Consider the following 13952-nt stretch of genomic DNA (forward strand, 5'->3'; position numbering starts at 1 on the left):
AAAATAAATGAGTTTTTGAATAAAAGCTATAAAAAAGCAACATGTGCTTTGCATCCACTGGTGCCGAGAATCCCAGCAGCCAAACAGTTTGTGTGGACATGTATGCAAGTGCCCGCTCATAAATCCATCCAAGAAGCAGTAAACAGTTCTGCAGAGGTAATACCACTCCACTTATAGGAACTGTCTTCAGCTAGTCCTGAATGATCACAGACTTCTCCCTCACAAATTGGCACTTGCTTGATAGGAAACTGGATTGACACCTAATCCTGAGATGGTGGTATGCAACTTCTCTTGACGACAACTGTAAAATCTGCTTCAGAGTCCTGCAGATGAAAAGTTCATAAAAGAAAAGCTTGAAAATGAACTTTTCTCTACAAAACTTCTGCTTATAGGTTTTGCAGCTCTAACCAGAAAATCTAGCAGGGCTGACGTACATCCTGCTAAGGACTGCAAAGGCTGTGATGGTGTCGTAAATACTTAGGTTAGATAGACTGTCAGTGATAGTCTCTCAAATATTTGGTCCTCCTGCCTAATGACTCGTTAACATTTCTTACAATTGATGGGATAAAGCTATTCAACTTCTACCTTCTACACCAAAGATATATTTTCTTCGTAGCTCCTGTGAGGAAGTGGCACTAGTTTTGTGACCATTATTTATTATACCCATGAAGCCCCCTAGCCAGTCCTGTGATTCTCTTTCATGCCTTCCTTTATTCTTCAGGGGAAGTAATCAACACTTCATTACCAAATACGACAATAAGACAGGGTTGAAGTTTCCAATGCTGTAATTAAGAAAGTGTCAGTGTCAACACTATAAATTCCCTTTTTGAGGGATTTATGACTGAAATGTAAAAATGTACTCCCAGCTGAAAAACTCTCTTTTCAGATCTTGTAGTATGAATTGTGATTATATTTTTAACAATTCAAAGAGTGTTTTAAAATTATAAGAAGAAAGTTAAACTGAAAAAAAAGAAAAAAGGAAGGAAGATTTTGTTCTAGTGGCCGACCTTCTCCTCTTTAAACACACAGGCTTTGCTGAGGCCAGATTCTTCAACTCGGAGAACTAATTTTCCCACACCTTTTCTCAGCACATGTACACAGGCTTTTTGCTACAAAAAAGAAGGACTGAACATGTCACCTGGTAATTATCTGTGACTGTGAGGCCCATATTCTTTACAGGAAATTCTGTTGTCTGCCTGGAAGGTCCTGCTTTTGAGGTTTGAAAGTTAGCAGAGTTGCTGATTCTGACAGTAACTTGAATCTTCTGTTGCGATTGCAAGGGTGTCTGAGTACTCTTACTTCTGGTGTAGTGGATGTGCTGAGTAACAGCTGGTGTTTCTAAAAGTTACTATTTTATTGGTTTGTTTTTAAGGATTGCTTGCTCCACCTGTGTGGCTGAGATTCTGTTACATCCAGCAATTTACGGAATTCAATATTATGATTCCCACTGCAGCTATGATTTTCTTCCACATACATATTTTCTTTAACTATATAATGACTCTTCAGCTTTAAGAGAGAGAGTTTTATCAGGTAAGTCTAAGGTTGTGCAAGAAATGTTGGGAGTTGGTAGGTTTTAGTCTTCCTTCCAAGACACCATTGAGACAAAACCACACTTCAGTATGTCTAGACCGAAGTCCGGTATACTTTGCAGCAGTGCTTAACTTCTGCAGCAAAGTCTCTGAGTATCATAAAGATGGTCAACCCCGTGCCTGGCGGCTTGTGGGTTGTTCAAGGGTGGTTCTTGTGCTGTGCCATATGACTGGTGAGGAGACTGTTGGTACCTGGCCTAGTGAAGCAGAACCAGGAGGGGCTGCTTGAGGCTATTTGCTGGAACTTTGATTCACTGTCAACACACCCAGATAAATCCTGGATCTGACAGCTGGGGTTCAGAGAATACTGTTATCTCCTGCTTGTAAAATGCCTGGAATCACCTGCACCCTTCAGCTCTCTGTGGTGTGTGCCTTGTGGCTTCGAATGTTTTGGTATTCAGCTTTTGCAGCTGGCGATGTTGGCCACTTGGCGCTAGTATTCTGTCGCCGATCATATAATTTCAAAGGCAGCTTCAACATAGAACGTTTTAATGATGAAGAGCTAAAAATAAAGTATGAGAGAGACACTTTGGTGTGATTGATATATGTTCTGCTATTCTCATTCTTTTAGTATCATGTCTCCTGTAGGATGTTGTTCTGTGAACTTGTAACTGCATCACACATGTTGTAAAGAGGGAAACTTCTCCCAGGCTTGGCATCTGGAAAAATGTGAAGAGTCTTTAGCAAGATGGTTCATGAAGTAGTGAACAATTACAAGATTGTAATTGTCATCTTTTTATTTTGCATTTAAAATGACCGACACCTTTCACAGGTATTGGGTTTTAGGCTTTTTTCCTTTTGTGGTGGTGTATTTTGAATCCACTCTTCAGTTCTGTTCCTGATAAGTCATACTCATTTGAAACCCTCTCATGCTTTTAACTATGATAAAGTCTTGTTAGTTTGCTTTTGGGAAGAGTTTCCCAAATTGCTCCCACAACTTTGGGATACAGCGGACATTTTCTTCTCTTTCTACCTAAGCCTCTAGGCGGTATTGCTGTTGGTGTTTGTTGCAGTACTTGTTGTCACTACCCCATTCCAGGTATCACTTTGTTTCAGTAGTTTCTGCATGTACAGGGTGAAAGTATTAATCAAAAATAATGTTTGACTACTCTTCAACCATTTATAAAGCTGACTGAAATTATGGAAAACTTTTTCTCCTCTCAGTAGATTAGATTAGATTCTAGTCTGTTAAAAGACATGTCCTTTTCACTCCTTTGTGCCAGCGTTGGAAGGAGGGGAGATGAAGAGCTGTCTCCGCCAGACTTAACCTCAGTGTTTGGGAACCAGCATTTGGAACATGGGTTCTGCTGTTGTAACGTGGAGCGGCCCTTGCAGAAATGGCCAAGAGCTTCCTCTGCATGGGGAAATCTGTTCCTTGCAGATACTGTACAATCCCTAGCTTTGGTTTCTAGGCATTTGTTTTGTAGTCTTCTGAACTGGCATGACTTAGTCCCTGCGATGACTTTGATATTCTGTCTATGGATGTAGGAATTTTCCCCAGCTTTATCAAATAGGTCTGGGGCAAGACTAATACCTCAGATTTCATGGCAGCATCCGGGCTTGACCTGAAAACAGCATGTCATGTCCTACCACTACTCTTCTGAACGCCAAACTGGGAAATATTTTTAGTATTGCCAATCCTAAACTGAGGTGATTGTGATACAACGCACTTTGCAGTGGATCCCATAAACCGAGTCAATTTTAACTTGAAAACGTAACTCCAGTGACAGTAAAGTTTTAAAGCCTTTTTCTAAACTCACTCTCTCAAGGTACTGTTCAATCATTCAGCGATTCTCAGCCGAACTAGTGAAATTTCCTCTTCAGATGAGCAGGAGAACGTATCAACCTCAAATGGCCGGAGAGTAGCTGAACCGCCCGCCCTGGCAAGAGGGGGGACACCGCGCCTCTCCTTCCCGCCTCAGGGGATGGCTGAGGGGGACGGGGGAATGTGGCCGCGCGGGGACAGTGGCAGCAGCGAGCTCGCCTCGAACCAGCCCCGGGGGAGGTGGAGGGACGGGGGCGAGGAGTCCCGAGGAGTCCCGCTGAGGAAGGCAGAGCAGGGCTGAGCCCCCGCGGCTGAGGGGGGCCCGCCGCCCTAACCACCGCCCCGGCCCGCCCGGCCCCGCGCGCCAGTAGGTGGCCGGGGGGGTCACGTGACCCCGCCCCTTCCCGGTTACGGCAGAAGCAGAAGTGGGAGCCCCGGGGAGGCACGGCGGGACGCGGGGAGCTGAGGCACCGGCACCGGCAGCCGCCGGCACGGCGTCGCCGGGGGAGGCAGCTCCCCACCGCTGCGCAGGTGAGGGCGACGTGGGGGCGCGGGGTGACCCGGCGGCGGGACGCTCCCCTCGGCGGTGAGGGGCGGCCGCGGCCCCGGCCCGCCGGCTCCGCTCGGGCGCCAGCGGGCAGCAGGTGCCGCAGGGCCGGAGCGGGGCAGCCGTGTCCTGCGCGGTTTTGACCCGGCGGGGACGGTGGGCGTGAGGGAGGGTCTTGTGAGAGGAGGCGAGGGCTGTCGGCATGAGCGGGCTCGGTGAGAGGGCTGGGCAGCGGGCAGCGGGCGAGGGGCTGCGGGGTGTGAGGGAGGGCCGTGCCAGGGCGTGGCGGGCGCCTGGCCTGAAGGGGACAAGGGAGTCTGGGGGCTCTCTGAGGGGACCCAGCCACCCTGCACCTTGGGGCTGGCCGTTCTCCGCTGCAGGCCAGCCTGCTGAAGAAGAAGGAAGGAAACCTTCACAGCGTCGGCCTGTGCCTGACAGCAGCCCCTCACCGAGCACGGCTCTGCCTAGGGGTGAGGGCCCCAGCCTGGGGCCAGGGCTTCAGTCCCCGCCAGACCGTGGCAGGTGGGCAACCGTCTTGCTGCGGTTCCCCTCCCCTGCTTTTCGCTACACCGCAGTACTCTGAGGGCAGCAGCTGTGTCGCACAGCTCTGCGCAAAGAGCCATGCATTGATTGTTATGAATTATTAGCGCTGTGGTACTGAACTGGTGTTGCTGGTGGATATCCATACTGGCAGTGCTATGCTGAGGCAGTGCTGGCTCGGGTGAGGTGACGTCCTAAATGTATCCAAAGGCAGAGCTGGGGGGGGAGGATGCAACAACCCTTTTGCAGTGCCCAGAGCTTGTGGGAAAACTTAGAAATTGGCTGGAGTCAAACTTTGGATTGCACATCTTGGTTGACCTTGTGTGCCTGGAAAGCACCTGCTGTGTCATATGGGTGAAGTTATAAGAGAGTATGGATTCATCAGTGCTTATCTGAGATGGTTCTTTGCTAGCCTGTACATTTATAGTTTGCCTTTACTACAGTTTTTCCTCTCTTTCTTTGTGTTATCACAAAGAAAGTTAAGAGTTGTAGGCTGATCTTCAGATAAGAAGGGTTTGTTTCTGAAACTCTGAAGTACTGTAATGAAGTAAAAATGTACATGTTTTTGGATAGATTAAGTAGGGTTTTTTTTCCCGCGTCCATGTTCACTTGGTTACTTGCAGTGAGTCTTTCTGACTTTTTAGTCCAAATGGGTCAGGCTTTTCAATAACAAAACGATATCAAAACTACTCTTACACAAACAGTATCAAATGGTCCTAATTCTGCACGTGGTTCAGGACACCATCAAAGTTTAGCTCCTATAGTGCCTGCAGTCAAAGGGAAAGAGTCACGTATTGGTGTCTGTGTCTAAACTAGAGCTTATGTTTCTGTGATTATTAGCTCACTTGTTGGTTGAATCGTGTAAGTGATGCTGGACTTTCTACGTTAGGCTTCAATAACTCTTCGGTAGAAGAGCAGTAATGCTTCTTTTGCACATAAGGGTGTCTTGTAGCTTATACCCCGCTGGTTTAGAGGTATCCAGATAATGGGGTGATGAGGGTCATTACAGAGTTCTGCTGCGTGAATGGGTAGAAATATTGTTGATTCAAATAGTTGTGCAGTGATGGGTGTAAGAAGGCTGAGGGGCACCTGTGGGTGAGTGTAAGACGACTCTTAATATTTAAAAGGTTAGGTCTAATATCAAGCGCTTCCATTAGTTCTTTGGAGAACATTCATGTTCTAATGTGTTTTACTGTTAGGAAGCTCTCTGTGACGTTATTCTTAAACTGGAGCAGGTAGCCAAAACAAGATAGAAGTCAGTTAGATTGATCAAATATTACGACATTCTTTCCACCTTTTCTGATGAAGTAGATATCCTCAGCTACGGTGTTGTTTCATAGTAAGTTAAAAACTTGGCTTATGACTTAGGATTTAAGTTAGACTAAAAACACTGTTTGCTCTGTTTTTGGAAGAAAGAGCTACTTTAAAAGGGGAAGTCCAGTATGTTATATTCAGCGGAAACTATTTAAGAAGCCACCTCTGAGAGGCAGTTCCTTTGTACTAAGGGACTAATCTCTCAAAAAAACCTGCTACTTTGCCTTTTATTAAATAGTTATATTTAGAAACTCCTTTTCTTGTTGTTCTAAGTCATGTTTCATTTTACAGCTACACCTTGTACTGTAAAAGGCAGAGCAGATGTATATTTTGTTATAGTCTCCTGAAAAACTATACTCGTTTAAAAGTTGAGGTTTTTATTATTGCAATGAAGTGTTACTAAAATGGTTAAACCTTGTTCCAAATCACGGCATATTCGTTTTATTACAATTCTTAATGAAAAGAGCAAAGTGAGAAGACAGGGTTTCTTTTTTTTTGGCAGAAAACCAGACACTGTACAAAATTTCAATTTAATTTAATTTTTTATTTTCCCCTCCTTTCATTTCTGTTATTACAAGTCATTGTAGCAAGACAAGACGACTATGGCTGTCTGTTAGATGCAAGCCTGTGATAATTTAAATGATTATCTGATGAGTTCCAGGGAGTCAGAAAAGATCAGTTACATTCTGGCTAAAATCTGCCGTTGCTTACTACCCTTAAAAATCGTCCACTCCCTCTCAGTTGTAGGATTGGAGTATGTATATTTGTTCCAGTATTATAAGGAAAGGGTACTCCATTTTTGTATTACAATGACAAGCTTATAGATATTAAACACCAAATAACCTGTATAATGTTTTGCAAAACATGGAGTGAGGCATGGTTTCTGCTGTAGAGCACTTCAGGTTCACTGTGGGCAATGCAGAAGAGGCCACCCTGCAGGTAAGAAGGGACTGTTGTTCGCTTCTCTGTTAGCTTACCAAAAAAAAAGTGTTTATTGAAGTGGTAGAATTAAAAAGGGATTGGAAAGATTGCACCGGACAGCTTCAAAGTCAGACAGATTGCACCGAAAGCAGCTAGTGACACGATGTTGTAAGACAGTTTTGTGGTATTAATGAGAGAGAGCAGAAAAGAGCGCTCTTTAGTGAAGAGCAGGTCAGGAGATGGGGTGAGGGGGAGGAGGGTAGGAAGAAGTTACGAAGGGGAAGCGAGAAGTGGCATGGTCGAATTAGCTATCAACACGGAAACTGAAACTGCTTGTGATGGAGAGTAGTGGACTGAGGAGAGAGGAAGAGAACCAGAGGAGATGCTGTGGCTGATGGCTGCATGTGCGCAGAGATTCTTTAAACCTGTCCTGCTCAGGGATGTGATTAAGGGGGTTGGTTTGGAACTGTGTGGCAGCAGCTCCTGCTACTTGTGTTAAAATGATACACTTCCTTCTGTGCATGGGTGAAAGAGCAGGTTCCAGGGCATCCTGTTTGTAAATAATCTCGCTGAGAGTAATCAGGCTTGTAATTAGCTGTTTGATGCAATGATGTGTGGGACACCAAAGCACAGAAACTTGCTAATATTTACGGGAGCTGCTGTGCACGCATCTCTCTTTTGGCTGTTTTGTGCCAAGATGTGTCCCAAGTGTATGCACACAAATACCTGCCACCTGACATGTGAGTAAGGAGAAGTAGACTGTGTAGGAGAAACACAGCCATGAAGTTTTTTTGTACTTACTCATATTTTCCCCTCATTTTCTTTACAGCTCTCAGAAAGACAGTTAGCTGGCTTAAATTCTCATATAGGTCTCATATAGGTTTAAATTTTCATATAGTGCAAGAGTTTATGCAAGCTCATGTCATTATTTCTTGTCTTATCTTGTCATTGGATTGCTAGGCTTCAATCATCAGCACTTCTTCTTCGCTCCTCCTGATGTAATATCAAGAAGACAGCAACACTGGCTGCAGAGCTTGTGAGGCTTCTGAGATTCCAGAGGTCTCTTCAGGCGGCAAACTGATGCTTCTTTAGTAATACAGGGCAAGAAGAAGAACAAACCTGCTGCAGTTTACCGTGGGGACAGCATTTTGGTTATCTGAAGATAGCGCTGGGAATATAAAAAAAAAAAATCCTGGGAGAGTAGAAAGATTTTGAGTATGATTCAAATCCGTTGCAAATATCTCTTTTCTCATGTTGATATCTAGATTGTCAATACTTAGGACAAAATGTATTTCCAGGCATTTCTTGCAGTAGTGGTAATTAAATTATCCTCAGTTTCAAGAATGAAAAGTTTAACTTCCAGTTCGCATAGAACTCATGAGTTCTTTATGGAACATAATTCTACAAATACCCTAAAACAATAAAGAAATTCCTGTAGGAATGGTGATTTCTGATAAGAGCTGCTTCTGTCTCTATGTCAATTCATGTCTGTCAGCTCATGTCTGTGAGCAAAGGTATCTCACTCTGCATAAAATAAATAAAAGCAGATCTGATGCTTGAAAGGAATTTGGTACAGTCGAAGTGCACATTTTTTGATGTCTTGGGAGACTCTTGAAGTCATTAAATCAAGATAAATATAGCCAGGGTTGAACTTTGAGGAAGTCTGTCGTACTTTGGACCTACCAATAACCGTTGCCATTTTCTGGGGAAAAACCAGTATTGCTATTTGAAGGCTTCAGAGGTGCATTCTTACTTCTTAGTGCTATGAGGTGCTGTTTTGGTAAAAGTGCATTTGGACAGAATATGTGGTGTGTTATGCTTACATTTTACATTTGATGTGCATGTATAATTTGTAAGTGATATACTTACTACAGAAAACCTGCTAGATATTACAGAGGATTCTATTCATAATTGTACTAGGTACCATTTTTGGCTATCTAATCAAGAGTTGCTTGTGTAACTGTCCCAGGAAGTAATCCTTCCTTGGCCGCCGGTTATACTGGCAAAAAAGTTGGAGGCTTGGTAAGTGAAATAAACTGCCATGATCAAAGCAATTCGTGCAGTATAATTGTATTTACACTATTTCTTGGTTAGGAGAGGGTGTAGAAAATATGGCAGAAAATGCTACAGAGATACCAAATATTGCTCCTTTAGAAGAGGTTTTTAACATAGTTCTGCTTTGGTTTGAACATATTTTTTTTTTTTCCATGTTTCCAATATGTTCTTTAGTTTTATTTAGGCTTAAATGGTTTCTTTGTTATGACCTAGGTATTATTTTCTCTGGCACTTCAGTGATTTGCATTCTTTGTGTTTTGCTCTTTTGTCCTTATTACTCAGTTATACTTATATTTGATACTTCTTCCAGGTCTTCTTTCTTGGGTTTTTTTCTGCTTTTTTTCTGTCATAATGCTGAGACTTTAGAGATGTAAATCTGTATTTGTAGTGATGGGAATGTACATGCAGTTGAAGATGCATGCACAAAAGCATACGGGGAGTTATGCCCCTTAATGTGATTTTTATGTATTTCGGCTAAACAGACCTTGGCTTACTTTATTTTGGTCTGGAACACGGAGTACTTCTGTATTAGAAGACTGAGGAAGCAGTTAGTGGTATGGAGCAGCTAGAAGAGAGGTATTGGTCTTGCTGAGAAGTTTAGATCACAATTCATTGCATGCAGTAGCTGCTCCACCCAGCTCTTCGTTTTTAATAGATTTTGCAGCAGCGCGTCTACCAAAGTGTCACTGGTGCCGCCCTCTGTAAAGACTGTTCGTACTTTCTTTCAGGATAAAATGGCAAGGATGCTGTTAATGTTAGCCATGTATCTGCCTTGTATTTGAATTGGCAGGAATCTCTATTAGGTAGCTTTAACTTACACAAATGTGATTTTTAAAGAAACAAAAATGCTGTTTTAAATATTGAATTTTCTCCCTTTTCTTTTTTTTTTTCCCCCAGGACGCTGAAAACCACAGAAGTTTGATTTAAAAAAAAAAAAAAATGCCCAAAAAGAGTATAGACTATGGAGTGCTGCCGGAGTATGAGAAAAGCCAGATCAAAAGGACCTTGGAGTTGGGAACTGTTATGACAATATTCAGTCTTAAGAAGAGTAGTCCAGAAAGGAGGACTATTCAAGTCATAATGGAAACCAGGCAGGTAGCATGGAGCAAGACAGCTGACAAGATTGAAGGTTTCTGTGAGTATTTGCAAAGTGTACCTGAACTTGGAGTTACTAATAAATTGATGCAATTGTCAAATATTGATTTAATGAGCCTTTGTTAACATAATGAAGTTTTTGGCTGAAAAGAATTTGGTAATTTGCTGAGAATATTCTGAATTGTTGCAATGTAGGTGAAGAATTTTCTGGAGCTCGTTATTTAGGTATCTAACACTACTTAAATATGATTAACGTGCTTTTAACCTAAGCCCTGTTCTCCAAGTTTTCATCTTTGAATATGATGGTGCTTGTGTTCTCTATGAATTGAGTTACTGAGTGACAACTGTTTCCCATCATTAAGCGTCAAGATGTCTTGTAAATACAGGCGATTGGTACTTCTTTACCCCTTGTCTCTCCAAAAAGGAAAAAAACTCCAAAATAAGGAAACTGAATTCAAAATTCTGTTTTCTTAGGGAATTTGCTGTTTCAGGATAGAAATCATTATTTAGGACCATTATTGGAAAGTACCAATGACTTAGGAGGATGAAGCTGTGAGATGTAAGAGATGGTTTTAAGGTCCTGAGTTGATACTGTCTCTTAGTTGATATTTGAACTGACTAAACCCACTATTTATAACAAGGTCGGGAAATAGAAGGGGAGTGTAAAGCTACATAGGACTGCAAAAGTTATGGTAGCAGAATAAAGTGAGACTAATCTTCAGTTCTTATTGAACACGGCTGATGGCAACCAAGCTCGGCCTTGAGGGCCTGAGCCCGCTTTTTGGGATTTGTAAAGCTCCTGTTAGTATAATGTAATTACAGTGCTTGCATATGACTATATGGTAACTTTTTTTATTTATTGCGGGCATGATTTTACTATGCAACTGCTAAATGGTGTTTGTCTTCAATAAAGGAATTGAATTGTTTGCCTGAATTGCCAGAATCATTTATTGGTCAGCCTCAGCTAATATGAGAAGCTTGGAGTTGAGGAACTGGGGCTATTTGGGAAAAGAAATTATGATAAGAAGTTGGAGTTTGGAGTTGGAGAGCTGGGAAGGCTGAGCAGCTGTCTGTCGTACTGTTTCAGTGCTACCCCATACACAGAGCGACTGTGACTGGCACCAATTACTCCAGTAGTGCAACAGACAGGAATCATGCTCCTGGTGTTCTCTGGGGGTGTGAGTACACACTAACGTAAGAGAAACCGGGAAGGAGGAGAATGGAGTTTGTCTGTTGAGTTGTGGATTTTTAGGAGTTCTCTTTTGGTGAAGACACAGTAAGTTAAAAATGCATCGATCTGTAAGGTTGCAAAAACAGGCACTGAGAAGTTGCATGGTTTTTGGATTGTCTGTGCAGCTTCCCTTCATGCTCTTTACTTATAAGTATTAAATCTCTGTTTGCTACTGTTTCCATTGGTTCCTGTCTCATTCCTTGTGCAGGCTGGACCTGCAACTGGAAATATAATATAATGGAATGAAAGACCAGTTGTCTGGAGAATGTTTTTATCATTGGTGGTGAAAATGTGGTCATATGCAGTGTTCTGGGAAAAAGCAAACAGGCCTGGACACCCTAATTAACAGGTACTCTGGATCATAATCTTGCAGTGCCCCAGTTTCCCATGTGGAAAATGAGGGTAATTATCCATTCCTATAATGACGTGTGTGAATGCAAGTACATTACTGGTTCTGGTATGTTCAGATCGAAAAGTGAGGTGTGCCAAAAAAAAAAAATCCTGAGAGGAGATGAATAATTCAGTTATGAGAGCATGGCTTGAATATGCTTGGCTAATGAAGCCTGGGGTTACACACAGAGCAATAAGATTAAAACAAAATAGAAAATGACCACTTAGTGGCTGAACGAGGCATTAGAGTCCTCTGGCAAAAACAATACGTGATGATGTAGTTGAAGACTTATTGTAGCCATTTGCACAGAGGAGCCAAATTTAAAGCTGTACAGGCTGTGCATTCCAGATTTTGGGGTCAACTTTTTCAGTGCTTGACTTGTAATCTTCTTTTATCAATGCTTTCTGGGGGCGGTGTGTGTTTGTGGTAGTACATCCTGATAATTAAATAGTTTGCTCTATGCATAGCTTTTAACACTTTTAAAAGAAGGTGCATATTATAATTTGACTCTTGTACCTGGATAATCCAGCAGGGTAATGACTTGCTTCCAGTTACACAGGCAGTCATTACTAGAACAGGGGATATAGATACAGACCTGTGATTTAGCAAAGGCCATCTGCCTCTCTCCCCGAGAATTGTACTAGTGTAGCTGTTTTTTTAATTGAGCAACATTTAAGTGACCTTTATAATGATGGAAACCTTAGGTCTGAGAATATGTCATAGTCTAAAGCACGAATATTCAAAATGTTGTTTTGTTGTCTTAAAAAGCAATGAATCTGCCCAAAACCAAGGCATATTTTGCAGGCATTGTTTCAGAATACGATGTGAACAGTTGTTACAATTTGCCATGAACTGTATCTGATCTACTTGAAATGAAAGCCACTGCAGCTTTAACTTGCTGACAGTGTTTTTGCTGAAGAGGAAGGAAATATTTTATTTATTTATTTAGATTTTGCTATTGCTTCTTTAAACTGCAACTCAGGCTTTCTTTTTGCTTGAAAAGTGGAAAAATTATGGATTTGAACCTTTTATATTTTATAATTAAATGGATGGGCTTCTTGAATACTGATGACAGGGGAATTAAAATTTTTATTTATCTGGAGCTATACTGAGGAGATGGTACCATCTTTGTGATAGGAGAAAAGTTGGTTTGGCTTGTATATATGAATGACCCCAAGTATTTACTGGAAAATTGTGTTGACTTTGTGAAAAATAAAACCCACATTTTTGGTTTTTTTTTAAGTGGCCGAGGGCATAGAATTATCATCTCAAGTATTATATTGTTTAATATGCTTCTGCTGTACAAGAAATAATTTTCGTGATGCGATCTTAATGGTTGCTATTTGCATGTGCTACAGTCCAATAAGAATTAATATTCAGTACGGGTGGGGAAGTTAAGATGGCTTCCTGCTGCATGTGAGCCATTTTAACCCAAGTTTGGCAACTGGCCTTTACAGAAGGCAGAAAACTGAATGTTTGCATCTGCTATAGGGTTTGTGTTTCTAAATCAGACAGTGAGGAGAGTTCTTAAGCTTTGGGACACAAAAATAGGCTGCTAATAGATAAAGAAGATGGAGACCAACTTTCATACTTTATTTTAATACTCTTCCTTTGGAAATTAAGAAAAAAAAGTGTGTTTTCCTCTCTCTAACTGCCCTATATAGTGTAGGGAATTTTGGATGTCATAGTGCTGATTTTCTTGCTGGTGAGCTGTAAATGTGTGAAGGGCACTCAAATTCCTCTAAGCCAGAGTTGCTCATAATTATTACAAGGGCCTTTTTCAAGTTTGGTTAATATTCTTTTGGAAGTGATTTAAGTTAAGCCTCACAATAACAAAAAGACAACTACTCTTATTCTGGAATAAAATGACCTGTGCAAGGGAGATGTAGGATTAGCTATACCGATATAAATGTTTAGACAACCCCATGGCCCTGAATGTGGCAGTACTGTGTATTTTAAATTGCATTACTCTTGAAAGGGTCCCTTTCGTTAAAAACCTGTCAGCATCTCTGTTTAGAATAGAGTGAAAGAGTTGCTAAAATTATGGCTGTTTCCTGCTCAGTGCAGATGTGTTTCTCTGGATGAGTAAGTAAAATAGGGATACCTTTCTTTAGAAAACTCTTTCTAGACCCAGGCCTTTGGTGTGGTAAGAAGTGAGGATATACAAAGGCTAGGAAATCTGGTTTAAGCAGTCTCTGTCTTCATTGTGCGGCTCAGACCACACAATGTCTAAGTACTGGAGATTTTACATTGACCTTCTGAAAGACTTGAGTCACCATCTACAAAAGGAATTTTCTAACAAAAATGAACTGGGGAGAAACCTCTGTATTTTCCTCTAAATGAAAGAATACAGGTTTTTTGTGTCTTTTAGGGAAGGATATGCTATTTCAACAGTAGATCAAAAGGCCTAATTTTAAGCTGATACATATCAAGTAAGTCCCCTCACTTTAATAGAGCAACTGAGGTTTTTGGTCACTTCGTTTTAGCTTGGGAGTTACTGCGGT

The 13952-nt window shown here is 41.7% G+C and overlaps 1 protein-coding gene across 1 annotated transcript in view; it reads left to right on the plus strand.

Annotated features, from left to right (window-relative positions):
- The first annotated feature begins 3764 nt into the window (after positions 1 to 3764).
- Positions 3765 to 13952, plus strand: part of PLCG2 (phospholipase C gamma 2) — a 64693-nt gene continuing 54505 nt past the window's right edge. Inside the window, exons 1-2 of the mRNA XM_075161488.1 lie at positions 3765 to 3885; positions 9629 to 9866. Coding sequence (XP_075017589.1) covers positions 9671 to 9866 — 196 coding nt within the window. The 5' untranslated portion in view covers positions 3765 to 3885; positions 9629 to 9670. The remainder of the gene's footprint in view (positions 3886 to 9628; positions 9867 to 13952) is intronic.

The sequence above is a fragment of the Calonectris borealis genome, chromosome 12, assembly GCF_964195595.1.
Source record: "Calonectris borealis chromosome 12, bCalBor7.hap1.2, whole genome shotgun sequence".
Classification (NCBI taxonomy): Eukaryota; Metazoa; Chordata; class Aves; order Procellariiformes; family Procellariidae; genus Calonectris; species Calonectris borealis.